We start from the raw sequence: 18,029 nt of genomic DNA, 5'->3' as shown, positions 1-18,029 counted from the left end.
ATAGTTTACTGACCTTACAGTGCTACAGTAGTTACCAGATGAAATTACACTGTTGAGGTTGTTTTGCTGTACAATGCAAAATGAAACTGTGCTCACAGAAACATGCCTGTAGGTGACATTTGAATTTGAATGAATGTGTTCAAGTAAGTACCTTAAGGGGGAAAAAAGCCTGCCAGGTTGGTTATGTTTGTATGAGTTACATAAACTTGTACCTGCTTGGTATAAAAAACAACTCCAAGGCCTATATTGTAACATGATACAGGAGCATTTGTGGCTTAGTAAATGTGGCCCAAGGTTCAGTATCACACAAGGGGTCCTAAGTTGAAACAAGCGTAAACACAAAGGAATCATATTATTTTAACAAAACTAGCAAGGAACTATTCAGAACAATAAATTAACTGCTCATTCCTGCAACTAAGTTGTTTCTTGCTAGTTTTACCTTGCATCAAAGTTCATATAGTTGCTTATTGTGTCTGTAAAAACAGAATGGAGTGTAAACACAAAATTACAAAAGCAGTCTAATGGTGGATACGCACAAGTGCCTCTGTTGCATTTTTTTTTTTATTGTTTATTAACATGTAACTGAACTTCATTTCAATTAAATAATTATTTATGCCTGTGGCAATGTGCCCCGCCCCTGTGTGTATTTTTGTGTTTTATGTTGTATGTTGCGTGTGTTAATGTTGGTGTGTTGTAGTTGGTACACGGGATATAATGTGGGTAATAAGCACAAGTGTTTAAAATGTATAATTGTATTTAGGCACGGGGATTACACTTCACTTCACGTGCATTTAAAGTATTTAATATGTGAGCACGGGGTTGCACAGAATTAGTTCACGTGCTGGGATGCAAGTGAATAATTAATTAGTAATTGAATCCCGGCACAACAGTATATATAGATGCACGTTTCACTCACTCGGGGTTGTGTGAGTGGAGAATGGGTGTGGAGAAGGAGAAAATAAAAAGTAAACTAAAGTAAATATAAGTTGTTTAGACTCACCGTGTTTGTTTGTCTGTTCATCCACTGTTTGTTTTAGTGTTAATCCGTTTTGTTTGTGTGTTTATTTTGGCCACAAGTGCCGTGTCCTGTTTTCTGTTTTGTTCAACCTTTTTAATTTCCATGTGTTATTAAAACACTGAGCGCAACAGCGTCTCCGATTCACTCACCACTACTGTCTGTCTGTGTACTCTTTTCTGGTCTGACATCATCACTGAAGCCAGTCTGTCACAATGTCACACAAAATGAATTACTTTCTTGCTAGTTTTATTTCACTCGGATTATCTGTCTTTTCACGTGCAATGCATGCTTAGAGCTGATGTGTGATAATTCACAACATGATTACAGTGTAACTACTAGGTCCAGCGCTCCAGATATTAAAATTTTGCTGCACAGCTTGAGTTCGCGTTAGTTCCTGTCGTCTCATTGGTCAATTGCGAATATACTGCATGCCTGGGAATTGCATGCCGGAAACATGTGACCAATAAGTTCCGGTTTTCATAAAAAAAAAAAAAAATGTACAGTTGATTCCACTCACAGCGACTGGATTTTTGATTTTTGATTGTGGATTTCTCAGCACTGTCTTAGTCCCCCTCAACCTGTTCTACCAATGTACTTATCAGTCAACTGAGTTTTTGAAAAATAAATCTATATAATAAATACAATAGTCTGTGTTTGGAGAGAGTCGGGATACTTTATATTGCTATAGGGTTCAATATTATAGTTTCTTTATAAATATATATTATGTGCATGAAGGCCTTTTGTTAAGTATATTCTATCTGCAGCGTTGGAATTAAACACAAATGTCTGTGTTTATGTGCTTCACAGCTATATTGTTTGTGGTCAATATAGCAAATAAGAATAATTGTGGTTTTGTACAGTAGTTCAAAGTAAAATTACAGTTCAAATGTAAGACTGCAGTTAACGCATACCCCATAAGATAACCTTAACATATGTGACATCCGTGTAGCGCAGGGGTGGGCAATTCCGGTCCTGGAGGGCTGGTGTCCCTCCTGGCTTTTGTTCTAACTTTGCCCTAAATTACTTCATTGGACCAATTATTACCAATTATTGGTCTAATTAAATAATTTAGAGCACAGTTGGAACAAAAGCCAGGAGGGACACCGGCCCTCCAGGACCGGAATTGCCCACCCCTGGTGTAGCGATACATTTTATGTGATGAATTGTGAGATGTCATTGGTTATCATTCTGATGTCTTGTAGCTTTATGTGTTGTTTGACCATCCTCACTTAAGTGCTAAAACTTTATATCACATACTCAACCATGCCATATCTGATATACTGTTAATATGGGCCTATATGTTTAATATACCATATGTAGAGCCACTGTTTTTATATTCAAATATCTATCTTATTTCTGAATATTTACATTTTCTTTTTTGTTGTTGTTATTTAGCATCAACGAAACCAAGGCCATATAGTGATGAATATACAAAGAAGATCCCCCCTCCAAAACCCAAAAGAAATCCTAACACTCAGCTGAGCACGTCTTTCGACGAGTCGTACATCAGGAACCACTGCTCCATGAAGTCATCAAAGAGGGAAAAGTCCTCTTCACAGACGCACAGTCCAGCCCGAGACACTGACGAGGATGAGCCTGTGTACATTGAAATGGTGGGAAATATACTAAGAGACTTCAAGAGGGACAATGAGGACCAAAGTGAAGCGGTATATGAGGAAATGAAGTACCCTATATTTGATGATCTTGGCCAGGATGCCAAGTGGCCCGTTATTTGCAATTATGAAAACGTTAGCTGTACTACTCCTACAGTGCCTGATCTGGAATTAATTAAATCCATGGTGCCATCAGCTCCGAAGGGCATGCTTTGTGAAATCCCACCCCCCTTTCCAAATCTGCTGTCCCACAGACCACCACTGCTGGTCTTTCCACCCGCACCGGCGCAGTGTTCTCCAAACTCGGATGAGTCTCCTTTGACCCCTCTGGAAGTCACCAAGCTGCCCGTTCTGGAAAACGCTCCTTATATAAAGTCTGGAGTTTCTCCCTCTACTGCATCACCTCAGACCTCCATCCACCACAAAATAGAAAAGGAGCTGCCTGCGATGCACACCAGCACAGCTTCTGGACGCTCGTCTGCCCCGCCTCTTCCGTCAAACTTGTACAAATCATCGGCTTCCGCTCACGGATATCCCAGGAGCCACTCAGCTTGCCCGTCTCCCGTGAGCATGGGGAGGTCTCTAACTCCCTTAAGCCTCAAGAGACCCCCACCCTATGAATCTTTACATTCAGGGAGTATCCCCAGAAGCTATTCTTCAGTGCCTCACTCGTCAATCAAGAACACTTCACAGGAAGGGACGAAACTGGCAAACTCCTCCTCCAGTGCACATGGCTCCATGCAAAACGTGTCCCGGTCAAGAACACCCACAAGTCCTTTAGATGAACTAGCAAGCCTTTTTACCTCAGGGCGGAGCCTTTTGAGGAAATCTTCCAGTGGCAGGAAATCCAAGGAGTCTGCAGAGAGTAAGTTCCCCTTTTTTCATTATAATTATTATTGTGATTCATGTACAGAATGTTACTATTAAACTTCTGTAACAAACTACTTTCATTTAAAGGAAGGGCTGTGTACATTATTTAATGTTTTAAAAAGAAAGCACAAACTCTCCATTATGGTGTGATTTCTTTACCTTTGAAGGTATTTCTACTAAGTGTGACATCTGGTACCACTGCTATTTTAAAATAATTCAAGGTTTTTCTTACAATACAAAATTAGAATCCATTTACGATGGGTTCGTATATTTCTTAACTTATCGATTAAGTGGGATAATACCTACTATTGAAAAACAACAGCTATATTATTTATTAAAGGTCTCAGTCTATAACTTCTGTACTTGTAAATTGATACAGTAGGTGTCATGAAAATCTGGGATTTATTTCCTATTTGCTTACACTCATACAGTATTAGTATATTAGTATATTAGTATTATTATACTGTACCTCATGATAAGACGGCAAAGATCCCATTTTGCACATGCCATTCCACCAGCACTAACACTAGCACTGGCACATAAGGCAAACACAAATAGCAGGACCATTTAACTATGGTTCCAAACTTCGGGTTTTAAAGGCGGTAGCACGATATTTCATTGCATTTGATATCAATGACTAACAATGTTAAAACATCTATATACATTATCAGTAAGGACCTACAGCATGCAAAAATGCTTTACAGGGGAATCCATTATACTTTGTAACTAAACAGCCACGGTCAAATATGCTCAGATATTTTGCTGAGAGAAATTAATAAACTGCCTGTCTAATCTAGAGTACTTAGGGGTAGATGTACTAAAGTGTTGCGCCTGTCGCAATAGTCGCAAACCAGTTGCAAACGAGTTGGAAGTCTAGGATGAAATGTACTAAACATGCGCAATGCTGTTAGCGACTTTTTAGGGAATGCTTTGCGGCAGCAGTTTTTCTTTGCGGTTCAACCTTAGATGAAAATGTAATTGTAGGCGTTCCTGCATAAATTCACAAAAAGGGGGCGGAGATAGTGCAAATGAGGGTTCACAGATATTATAATGAGATGTACTAAATCTGCCGACAATTGCAACACTTACAATTGCATCAATTTGTTAAGAACTTTTGAAAGCATGTTTTAAACATTCGCAACTGTTGCTGGCATTTCCCAGTCCAATTTTTCTTGTGCGTTGCCAGTTATCCTTCAGGCACCCTCTGCTACAGCAAACCACAACTCAACTCCCACTATTTATTTGAACAGTGTTGCGCAACACTCGCAATGTATGCCAGAGAGCTCACTAAGAAGATGCAACAAATATTTAAATTAATATATTGCGGCTCTTTTCATTAACATATTTTCTCTTAGTACGTACGACAAAATGTATACTTTGCAAATTGTCGCAACAAAAATCCAAATTGCGGTATGTTTGCGCTGTGACTGGCCCATCTTGGTATATCTACCCCTTAGTCTGATACAGACAATATAATTTAATCCTGTAGGATTACTACTGAAAAAAATCCAGAGCTTTATGCAAAATTATTATTTCTGTAGCAATCTTAAGCAAGTTAAAACAAAATGACAGTACTGGATGATTTATGGAATTTGGAAACATCTAAATTTCATGTGCAATCACAGCCACATGTTTGTGTTCTTGCCAGAATTCAACCTAAAATAAATCAAGAGTTTATAATCCAAAATGGATTATATCAAATATGAAAGGAGCACAGAGCCACTGTAGCTCTTAACAGAAAATCAATTACACTTTTCAAAAAGGCATTTATTTTGTTTATTTTAAGGAATGTTGTTCCAACATATTCTGCAGGCTATTTTATAGTCTTAATTTTTTTGTTTTTTTTTTATATATATATATATATATATATATATATATATATATATATATATATATATATATATATATATATATATAAAGGTCATACAAACCAAGTACTCTGATTTGCCAAGACCCATATTAGTTTGCTGGTTTCTTTAAATTTTGCAGTTCTGTAGGCTTCCAGCCACTTGACGATTGTGTTAACATGTTGTGCTCTATAGACCTTTACAAGATCTCCCCAGCCTTGCAACAGAACCACAGACTCATTGCAAATCTAAACATGTTTAACAAGTAATTGGAAGGGGCATATGGAGTGGTAACAGGTTTACACCTGACTGAATGCAACATTTTACAGAGCTGGAACTGTACCTGTATTGGCTACACAGATATGGAAATCTTGGTATATCTCTTATGAAATCACTGAGGGATGTGTAATGTCATGAATAATTTCTAAGCGTGGCAGTAAAAATATCTAGACCAATATTTCAGAAGAACCTTTGCCAGTTAAACTACATATAATATACCAGAGTATCTACATAGCCTGCTGAGTCCCTGAATCAGATGTTCTTGTTTGTTTTAAAGAAGACATTTAAATGTCAATTACAACTGTGCATATTAAAATGAGAACCATTGTATACACTGACCTATTTCCATGTGGATTTAAGACATCACTCATCTTCTAAGGCTAATTCCCCCGCATACATTTAAAATAATGTGTAGGTACTTCTGAGGGTTGTATTCTTTGAAACCACAGTCCATAAAGATGGCTCTTAGAATAAAAATACTTCCATCTTACTTGTGTGATGTAATTGAATTGGATTGGTATAACCCCATAAAGATTACCACCTACAATCGAGTATGACATAAAACAAAGATTGCAATCCTTTAGGAATTCTTTGCCCTTTTCTACAGGATTTCTTATGCATATATGATACACACATCCCTCTGACCACTAAAGACAGTAAGAAGAAGTCTGTCCCAGCTTCTACATTTTCATTGTAGTTATTAACATAGACAGAATGCCATCATAGATTAAGATCACGTAAGTAAAAATGAAATTCTAAAATGATAATAATTGACAATGTAAACACATTACATATAAACACATATTTGTACATGTATATAAGAAGAGCATGTTTACTGGTTGCTTCTGAAATACAATAGTACAGTATTTGTGTTATTCATGCACATAGTGCCTGAGGTACTTTTTGCAGAAGGTTGCACTAGTTTGTTTTATTAATATGTATATATGTTTTTACTTCATTACCTTGTAATCCACACAATTTGTGATTTATGCTTTTTTTTTAAGATTATAGTATATGTAGCTTGTTCTGAGCATGAATTATTGTGGATCATAGGGACAAATAATGGTTTTACCTGTAGGGAATGTATATTCAGAAATTATGCACTGACATTGGGTTTATATTTTAGGAACCGATTTACCAAATTTGATTAAAGTTTGCAATTTATGAAAATACGTTATTTCTGTTAAATACATTAACAGATTTTTGAAAAACAAATGTGAGCACTCTGTATTTCAATGTGTTGTGTGTATCCTCTGATTCAATCTCCAATGTAGCCTCCCAGTCCCATGTAACAGCACAGAGGGTTTGTTTTCATAATGTTAATGTACTCTGCCATCAGCTCCTTGAAGTCCACTGACCTTCAGACTTATGTTGTTACATAGAGCCTTGCAGTAGTATTTTTACTCATATGCTTAAATTCATTTTATATCGGGACCTTTTTATATGTCACATGGCTGATGGAACATCTACAGTAATTTGGCATTGCAGTCAACCAAAAAAAGGTTTTGTTTTGATACAACCTGGCCAAAAAATGTATGTAGCTGACCGGTTTATACAATGTGTTATGGTTTGTTTTGTGTACTGTAAGCTTCACAATCATAATAAACCTTGAGACTTGCACTTTTTTTGCATTTCTGAACTTTGTCATCTCCCGTGTTCCTCTCAGGTATCCAGCCCCCTGTTTGTCAGGCAGCATTAGTATACAAACCCATCAGGAAGCAGAATTAATGTGCACTCCAGCTAACTGTGACAGAATGTCTCCCATGCTTGCTACTCAGTATGATTGCTTTAGTCATGGCAAAATTATCTACAGGGCAGCTGCTCCATACAAGTAGGTACAATTGATTGTCAGCCTGTTTCCCCCCATTTGTGTTTGTTATCAGTACAGATCTCACTTTCTATAGATTGCATTTATATGACAATGGAAAGCTCTTGAGCCACTCAAGGAAAACCAGTATATCATGGTGTTTGTCCATTGATGTTGCTGTTTGGGGCCTGCTGATCAATAGCAGAAACATAAACTAAACCAGTAAACTATTGTATTTAGTGCCAATAATACCAGAAACTACAGACAGTACCTTAAAAGATGCATTGGCTTTTATGATTATTATACTTATATGCTGTCTTATTTATTAGATTTTTATAAGCTCTCAGTTATACAGTTGTGCTCCCCCTTCATAACAGCATAGATGGGAGCCATAGTTATAAGACTGTGCTATTTGTGTTCTGCCAAGAATAAAAGTGCTAGTGAAATGGCATTATGGGGGAAATGAGAACCATGACACTGGTGTCTTATGACTGGTTCAGGGGTATAAAAGGCCGCCTTATAAAGAAGAGCATTTTTATATCGAAAACATCACAATTCTTTCTATGTTATACATTAAGCAGGAGAAGACACAGTGGATAACATCGGATAATGTCTGTTAATTATTGTGATCATTATAGTGCATGACCCTTTTCAAATTGTCCCAGTTTATCAGATGTAAATCGCAGCTAATCTCAAGTTCAGGAAGATAATCAGATAAAGATAATGAGCCAATCATTAGGGAGTGTGTGTTACCTTACCAGCTTCTCAGAAGCAGGTTTGGAACTGCTTTGTACTTGAATTGGTGTAAATGGTTAAATAAAGGATTTGATGACTCACTGAGGAATATTGTGGAGTAGACAAGGCTATAGAGAAGACCTACATAAAACACTGTACAGTATCTAAATTTTGGTGTGCACTTTCCTTAGCACACGTATGTGAGGATTGCGGATAATTTTGAGTCAGCGATTCACTTTTCAAGTTATTCCACGTGGTTTGAATTTAAGACATGATAACCTTTGTTTTCACTGTATTGGCTGAGCTACTGACACCTACAGTATATACCAATTTTTCTACCTGCTGTGGATATAGGAAATAGTGATCTTTTTGTCACATTACAAATTCTTGGCGTCCCATTGAATTAGGCAAAAATATATAAATGTAAATATCCAGGTGAATTCAAAGGAGCACAAAATTAATGTATACCAAAATATGGAATTCAGCGCTTGAAGAGAATGTTATGTAATGTGTCTGTATTTATAGAAACAATGTGGGCAATATTGCATTAGCGATGGAGTGCGTAATGGACCTGAAAGCAAAGCAAGTACAGCACTAATATGTTCTGATTCTAGGCCACATTTCATGCTACTGAAAATAGCCCTTCTTGAAACAGGATTTATTGCATGAAGTTAAACATCTGTGTAAAGTAATACTGAACTAGACAGATACATCAATCAGTTTTATATTGATATTAGCTCATGCTGGGGTTTGAGGTAATAAAATGTAACAAACTACTGTAGCTTTAAAACAGGAAATAAGATAAATGGTTGATCATTTTATATTACAGTTTGATGTGTGGAGTTACATTTCTTTTTTCAGTAAAAGGTTATTGAAAGAGATATGGGTCTTTTACTATGTTCCTTTAAGTAACGTTGCTTGTTCTTTAGCACCATCTAGTGGGTTTTGCAGAGTTAAGCAGGAGGTGTCTGTGAATTTGTGCCTCGGAGGAACATGGGTAGATACATATACTGTATAATAAAGTACCAGACTCTGTGACGTGTTATGGAATGGAAACACGAATCAAGCTGTTTAATGGACAACTACAATATAAATACGGTGTGCCTGTATCCGCACTCAGTGATATGATTAACACCATTCAAGCTTAGCGCTAAACAAAATCAAACTGTTTTATTCTTGTTTCAAATGAAATGTAGCCATCCTTTGTTTGTTTTAAACTGAAATAATCCACTTGGTAGCAGCCATTCATCGTGTTGGTTTGAGTTTCCATTCTAACAAAAGAAGAACCCAAAGTCAGAGTGAAGTTTTGTTTGGAGAATGTCTCTAAATCTATCCATGGTGTTCAGTGACAGAAGCTGGAGATCTTAATGCATGAAGACACCTCAATCCACAGAGGTGATTTAAGAAAGTGTAATAATCAACACTAAAAACAACTGAGAGATGACACCAGTTGAAATGTTAAACAAATTAGTGCTCCTGCTGGAGACATTTCAAAACAAATCCAATCATATTATACAAGAGGAAGAGTGCAATTACTTGGCCATGTTTAAATGCCAGAGTGCTCAGAAAATATTTGATTTTGTTTCATAAGTGGCAGCATGTGGCTTCTGTATTAGCATGGCAGGTCAAGCAGAAGGTTATTGGGTCTGATCAATTTTGTTGAAAAAAGTAATTGAAATGCTTATGGTGGTGTGACTGGTTAGCATCACTGCCCAAGATGGTACTGGCAGGAAGAAAGACTCAGAACACAGAAGCTGCAGTTTAAGTGCCAATGCGCACGTTTAATTCACAGCTATACAGTACAGATAAAACACATTAACAAAACAAAAAGGCAGAAGGGCCAAAACAAAAGGTCTATACAAGAACTCACGGACAATACAGGACAGCAACACAGCAACACGTACCTTCACCACTATCGCCACCATTAACCCTCAACAACATTAATTCTAAAATGAACACCCGGGATCACCCTTTTTATACACCTGTAGCTGCAGCCTAATTAATCATTAATCATTTATTCAATTTACGTCTCCAGCCACATTCCCACGTTTCTCTCCACACACACGCACGCACGCACGCACACACACGCACACACACATGAACACACACACACACACACACGCGCACGCGCACACGCACACACACACACACACACACACATGCACGCACACGCACACACACACTGGCAGGGCTTCTGTCCTGCCACAGGTGATTAGCATAATAATATCTCAACTCCGACTGACCATTTGACCATTCAAAACATTGAGTATATGATAAACGTAATATTTAACGTGACCCAGCTTTAGAGACTAAACTATTTATTTGAAATGCACAAAAGCAGAGCAGTCAAAATATATATGCTGTAGGAGTTTTAAAAATAATCTGTGTAGCAGGTATGATAGTAGATATGTTGGGGCATATATATAAATGTATTGATTCAACAAGTTATCGGAAGGTATTATTGTTAAGTTGTGTACTGTACATGAGTGATATCTGCAAATAATAATAATAATAATAATAATAATAATAATAATAATAATAATAATAATAATAATAAAATACCGTGAAAGACTGTAAAGGTCACATATCTAGTATGGATACTACAATTCTCAGCAGATACTAATGTAGGGATCTGTTCCCCACCTTACCCTATAGATTGTTATATTAAAAATACTCCACTACAAAATACTGAACAAATAATTTAACAAACTTCCCTCAGCATAACAACATATGTGAATCTTACAAGAACAGACCAATACTAAATGTCCTTCATTTAATATCCAAATATGATTCCTTGCAAATTAAAGCAGTACATGTCTCCTGTAAGAAAGATAGCACAACGCTGTGAATGCTGGAACACATACTGCAAAGTATAGACCCCTAGTGGAAATACTCATGCATTACCTGGGTGGTATTTTCAATGCACTCAGGCAGATGCTGAACTTAGCACAAAAAGGATACATTAAAACAGGTATTTTGATTTTCCATTAGGTGAAGCAAAGAGCAGAAGCCACAGCACTGAGCCTCTTCTCAAGCACGAGAGCAAAGACAAAGGGTGTCACGGGACCATGAAAGAGCCGAAGGCGGCCCATGAATGGGACGATGAGCCTGGACAACCAGCAACAGCAACATCCAGTCGGCTAGGAAGATCGTCTGTCAGCCCAACTTTAATGTTAGAGAGCAGCAGTTCAGGTAAGGAAGATGGATGTGAACCAGAAGAGGTGGTGTCCCCCCCCCCCCCCCCCCCCCACGAGGTCCTGGTGTAACTCAGTAGTTACTCCAATGCAGTAGTTACTCCAATTCTAATGTTGACAAGTCCCAAATGCTGTGGAATTGCGGTAATATTTGCATTCTCATAAAGTGGTCCTGCTATGTATGGATTATATAAGGTGTTGTTGATTCCATAGCTTTTGCAATATCTGATATGACAGAAACAATCTGAGGTACAGACTTCATATATGCACACTTAAAAATGTGCTCATGACCTCGACCTCAACCACATTGCAGTTATGAGATTATTTTTCTTTTTTAATTACTGGTTGAAAGAGACCATATGCTTTGATTTATCTGCTTCAGATTTGGCGCACTAGTCGATATTTCCTGCTCGATTTTGATTATGGGTGTAGTCCCAATAACAACTGTGTCAAACGTCCAGACGTTTTCCATTGTGCGCGCTTTGGGTGCACAGTTATTCTACAGTAAACACTGTCAATGTAGGTCAAGGTTACAGTGATACCTAACGGCTTGTCTTTTTCAACAGAATCGAAAGCAGTTTGCAAGCTAGGCAGATCTGCATCCACCTCAGGTGTGCCTCCTCCCTCCGTCACCCCCTTCAGGCAAGGCAGCGAGATGCAACAGAGCCAGGTACCATCGTTAGACAGTCGTGAATGAGCTCATGTGGTGTCACATGCCAGTGTCTCACCTGTCTGTCTGCCATTTGTCCCAGTGAACTCAGCCTGTCTTCTGTTTCTGTGTGTCCTTCTTACCAGTCAATATCTGTCTCACTGTGTGGCTGGTGGAACTTTTTTTTGGTTGCTTTCTGTATTTTTTTGGTGCCTTTTGTGTTTGAATATCTCCATTTCTGTAATATCTGAATGATGTCAAAAGCTTTTTTTTTAAAATATTTATAATAAACATTTATTCAATTTATCCAATTTGTGAGTTAATAGTTCAGCAAATTATTCTATTCCATTACACAATATTATAATGTTGGAATATGTATGTTATTATCGGAAGTATCCCCCAATATTCCAAGTGATTTTGTTACCAATGTGTATATATATCTTTTAAATTGTAATCAATATTTGCCTTACACTGTAATCCCAAAGTCATGTTATTATATTTGCCCAGCAATTTAGGGTCTTTTGGTGCATGGTCATGCTAAAATATGACTTACTGTCAAAAACAAGAACAAAAAGTGTATAGAATACTTTAAGCATTTCGGGCTAAAAATGATAAATTCTGCTCAACTGTCAGGCATATTAAGCTGAAACCGTTTTCTTGACTATTAAATAGTCCATCCAATTGTACTGTGAAATGCACAAGGTAGTCCAGACAATACAGGTACCATTTCTTTCAAATACATTGTAAATAAACAATCAAAAAACAGATCACTTGAAGCAAATAAAACCTTGTTCAAATACTGCTGTGTTTTGACCCTGCACTTGCAATGTTGTCCTTCTTTTTGTGTTGGTGTTTTTGTGTCTGTCTGTGAAACAATAAAAATAGATGGCAGTGTGTGTATGTGTCTATAGAAATGAAGGCTTTATATTCATTTCAGTGACACCAAGCACCTGTCTATAGGATACAATGGGCTTGCTTGTGCCTTTGTTTCAGGCATTAAAATAGAGCCTGCGTGACCTAGTTTGGTGATACTAATTCCAGATAATTCTAAAGAAAGATGGTCTTGAATTAAGTCTAACACAGCATGTTAAGGAATTGTATGAGTAAGAGTTCTTTAAGTTTAAACCTGCAGAACCCCGCTGTCATGTTCACATTTATTATTTATTTTATTTATTTATTTGACAGATGACTTTATCGAAGGAGGTAAAGGGCAGTACAGGGTTACAATGCAAGGTCAATATTTAAATACAGTACAGTTTACAGTAAGTGCAAATTATACTACTAAAGTACAATATAAAATAAGATGCAACAAGCAAGGATTACAATAATCTGTATCTACAATGACATAGTTGTAGTGCAATAGTGCATCAGCTGAGGATCCAGTAACTTCGGTCAGGCAAATATTATATTAAAATATAATTCGTGGGTGACAGTTTACTACAATTATTCATAGTTTACCCTTCTGTGCACTCTACTTCATGAGCAAACAGGCCTTATTGAGTTTCCACTCTGTGGTTCTCTGTGAACTAACAAAAAAAGAAGCCCTTTGTGCTGCATGCAGCAACTGGGAGTTATGAATAGCAGCTGTAAACTCCACAGTGCCCTTTTCACTGATACTGTTTTACTGGAAATACCCCCACAATCGTCACCACGGGGTCTATTTTAAGAAGCTAAATAGTGACGGATATCACAGCTGTTCATTTGCAAAAAAAATCTGCAATGCACAGGGGCAACAGTAATTAGTAAGACTATTAAGATGAGAGGTGCTCGCCAATGTGTTTAGATTAATTAACAGCTATTCACATCAGAGAACAAATCTCTTTCTTTGGTACAAATTATGGATTTAGCAAAGAATGAGAACTAAGTGTCAGGTAAAGCAGACATTTGATTGTCACTGCAAACTTTGGTTTCAAGAACTCTTGTGAATTCTGTAATTCTTTTTATTTATTTATTCTACATATCTACAGTGAAATGTTTTAGTTTTAAAACTGTATGTAAAATGGTTGTCTTAGCTGACTGACAATCTATCCTGTTGGTATTCTTTCAGTTGTCACTGGTCCACATTATAATTCAATGGCTCTTCCATATTACTAAGTTGTTTATTTCTAGTTTTATAACATTCGTTTTCAGAAAATGTTAGCTGATTACATTAAGTTTTGTGAATTTCCCTTTTATGTATATCTTGGGACTATAATTCATGTTCCAAACTGTTATCCAATGGAAGCACACTCACACTTCTACTGCTACCTTCTTGGGGTTGACCACTTAGGACCACACATTTCACTACAGCATTTGCCAGACAATGTAACTTGACCAAAGTTACATACAAACCACAGCTGATCTACCATGTATAACAGCATTTACTGATAATGTATTTTTAAATTCCCTCAATGTTATTTTATCACACTACAAGGTGATGACCTACAAGTCATTTAAAAAAGAAAGAAAGCCCATTGGATTTCCTGTGTATAATTAATGTTTCCTGTGTTCACATACTTGCATTTTGTTAAACTTACCACAGGAGGGTGCTATCACCACACGTTTAGCCATGCTCTTGTTTGAATGTCTGTTGGGAAAAATGATGTTTTCTTGTTATCCAAACAGACATTATATATAACAGATGCCCACTGTTAACAGCTCTTAGAATAAAAACAATGTTTTTATTTCCATAAGCAGAAAGGTTAGAAATAAAAGGAGGACATATCTTCTGTACTGTCCAGTCAAGTGAAGGAGACACGATGTTTCAAGCTAGAACCCGTCTAAATATTTCAGCAGCAACTGACATAACACTTTGTTACAAAGCAACCAGGAGTTTTAAACAGAATCGTATAGAACAGTATGAAATGCATGTCTTGTTAAAATGATATTTTATATACAATTTAGATAAGATCCATACAATTTATATATAAAGGTATATTTTCCCTTCAAGGTGATATATTATTGTCAAAGCCATGCAATGCGTTGCATAAGAACTCCCAACTTCCTGTAAAAATACACGCAGCCGAGTCACTTTTCAATGACAAAAAGAAGCTATTAATGAGTCCGGTAAGGAATGACCAGGAACCGTAATTTAATCGTGCTGACAGATATTGTATTTGAACTTAAAATGATCTGTTTTTGAACTGTCGATATGTGAATAATTAGGTTTCATTATTTGAAGACCTGCCAAAAACAGCCCTGGGACAAGTACTATAGAGCTAAGTGAAGTGTTTTATGAAATGTACTGTGCAACACATGAACAGGGAATCAGGCGTTTATTAGACTATACAACATCAATAGATACATACAGTATTACAAAGTGATATTAAATACATAACTCAGAACATTTGTTTTACCTTGTTGCTTCCTGTTTTAGCATGTTTATCCATTGAGCTGAAATGAAAAGTTCTGTGAATATCTACTCTAGAAAAGAAAGGTAGAAAAGAGAGAAATGCAGCATATTATGATAAAAGCATAGCAAAATGTTATAAGGCACACTAAAAGCATTGAGAAAACATGGACAATGAAATATCACTGCAAATGCATCATGGCAAAAAGGTAAAAAAAAAAAAAAAAGGTTGCATAACTGCTGCCAACATAATTTGCAAGTGGAATTACTAAATCAAAGGGTGGTCCTTTCAAACGCAACTTCTACTAAGATAATACCAGAAGGAGCATTTCCCAAGAGTCTCCAGCTTCCCCTCATGTATTATAAGTTCACTGCTCATAGTATCATCCATCCTGCACGCAACACAAGCCAGCATCAATAAAGCAAGAGTGAAGACAACTACAAACACATCACCACTTCCTTTACATATAAATATAAGACACAAAAGGGCAGGATTATCAACTTTTCAAGGAGTGGCATTTTACAGTTTCGTAACATTTACATTCATATTTTCCTGTCACAAAAAAGAAAAATAATAATGGTTCAAATTGTGTTTTGGCATGAAGACCTTCATATAACTGGACCACAATGTCACACTCTTGGGATTCATTTAACAGCTACCAGTAAAACTTATAAATATAAATATACTAATAAATATATAAGTATATTAGTCATAAAGATGTACTAACCAATATTACCTATACCAGGATGTAAATAGTGAGAGGTAACCAAGAACGTCCTTCAAGTAGAGGTCATTTCATTTCAAGCAGTGTCTTAGGGGTCAGATCATGTCACTGCCTCCACTACATGGCAATCATTAGGAGCTGGTTAATGACAATAAAACTATAAGAGACTGGTGTGAGCCTGCAGTAGTACTAAACAATTCTAACAATGAAATCAAAGCAAATGTTTCATAAACCAGAAACCGATTACAATTCTGCCGAAGTCTACAATGCCTCTACCCACACAAACAGGCCTGAATAATACATACATACATATTCAATACTGTAATTGCCACTGTTAATATTGCATGGTGTTATGGTGTTTCTTGTATGTTGTTTTATTGCCATCAAGCTGTTAACATACAGGTATTGTAAAGTACAGCTGGCAATTATATGAAATATAGAGTGTATCCCGTGTGGTCCACTTTCCAGAATTCCTTTCATATTGTTTCTTTGTAACATATATCCTACATCAGCAAGAAAGCCAGAGAACGAAAATGTATAATTATTTTTTGGTTTCTTAGTTGTTTTTCTGATCAGTTTTTTTTTAAAAAATATAACAGGCTCTGCACAAATCCCTTAAGAAAGCATTGTCTTGAGACACAGATTTCCCTCCCCTGTTCTCTCAGAGCAAAAGAAACAGAAATCAGTAATACATTTAAAAACTCAGCTTTGTTACTACTTGAGATTATCCTGCTTGCAGCGTCTCTTTTTTTTATAAGGACTATTACAGTGAACGTTCTCCTTGGGATTAGGCTTGATATTAAGACTGTCTCTCTGTTTGTGACACAGTCAGTCTGTTCCTTTTTAATTTCAGAAGAGCTCTCAAGGATCAGATCTGTATTTATACCATTTTCACATTGACGGTTCTAATAGAGGGTTTTCTAAAATGTCGTTCCTCTTTTTTTTTGTGAAGGAAGAAATAAACAATACATATAATGTAAAATACATTACAGTCATTCCTAGGCACTTCTGCTCTGGATTAAAGTGCAGGCTCTTGGTAATTGCGTACCAGATGTATTTCCCCAAGCATTTAATAATGGTGGCAAATTGGTTAAACCTGTCCCAGTAGAACTGATCTTCTGACTATTCTGATTCCTCTTACAATTTTAAACACTGAAAGCACATTGCATTGGATTAAGATATAGGTTAGGTTAGGCCAGCACAAGATAAAAGCTATTACTTCATTAAAACATGTAACCTGATTGATTATTTTTTGGTTTCTTGGTTGTTTTTCTGATCAGTTTTTTTTTATATATATTACTTCATGTATACAGAATACTGGTAAATAAACATGGGCCCGATTTATTAAGGTCTTTATCCTCTTAATAAGATAGGTATAATAAATCATTTATTTAAATTTCAGATGGCAAGCCTATGATGTATTTTTTAAGAAATGTTCGCAATGGTAATCGCAGTACGAGGAATATATTCAAAATAAAGACGTTTGACGAACAGAATCTTTTTACCTGACATCTGCATCGGTTTGATTGATGTCTTTGTTAGTGTATTTCAGTGAAATAAACTTTGACCCTTGCATGCCTAACTCTTGACCTTTTTGAATCCTATATCTAGTCCCAGCTGACACTTTATCTGGCCTTAGCTTACACATGGGACAAGTGCATACGCACAGCTCTTTTTTGTTAGTTTCCATGTCTTTGTCACAGCTTCACTATGAAAGACGAAGAAAGAAAAGGCTTTTTTTTTGTAAGGAAATCATATCCCCCTCTTTTGAAATAAATTACTAAAGCAGACTATTGATTGGGTCAGCATCATATGTAAAACAATTAATTTAAAGGCAGATTTATTTATTTTTTTATTTTTTTAAACTAAGTAACTGAATAAATGCGTACAGCATCTGCCTGAACTGAAGTATGCGCATTGTCAGCATTCACTAGAACTAAATTACTCGCAAACCCACATACAAT

General features: G+C 36.5%; 1 protein-coding gene across 2 annotated transcripts in view; it reads left to right on the top strand.

Moving 5' to 3' along the window:
* Positions 1-18,029, top strand: part of LOC117416847 (neuronal tyrosine-phosphorylated phosphoinositide-3-kinase adapter 2-like) — a 42,775-nt gene that overhangs the window by 19,888 nt on the left and 4,858 nt on the right. For both annotated transcript variants that reach the window (XM_034028269.3, XM_034028268.3), the window contains exons 4-6: positions 2,414-3,496; positions 11,161-11,361; positions 11,930-12,033. In XM_034028269.3, coding sequence (XP_033884160.2) covers positions 2,414-3,496; positions 11,161-11,361; positions 11,930-12,033 — 1,388 coding nt within the window. The remainder of the gene's footprint in view (positions 1-2,413; positions 3,497-11,160; positions 11,362-11,929; positions 12,034-18,029) is intronic.

Source organism: Acipenser ruthenus, chromosome 12, assembly GCF_902713425.1.
Source record: "Acipenser ruthenus chromosome 12, fAciRut3.2 maternal haplotype, whole genome shotgun sequence".
Taxonomy (NCBI): Eukaryota; Metazoa; Chordata; class Actinopteri; order Acipenseriformes; family Acipenseridae; genus Acipenser; species Acipenser ruthenus.
The sequence above is the reverse complement of the archived record's forward strand: the minus strand, read 5'-3'. Positions and strand labels throughout refer to the sequence as shown.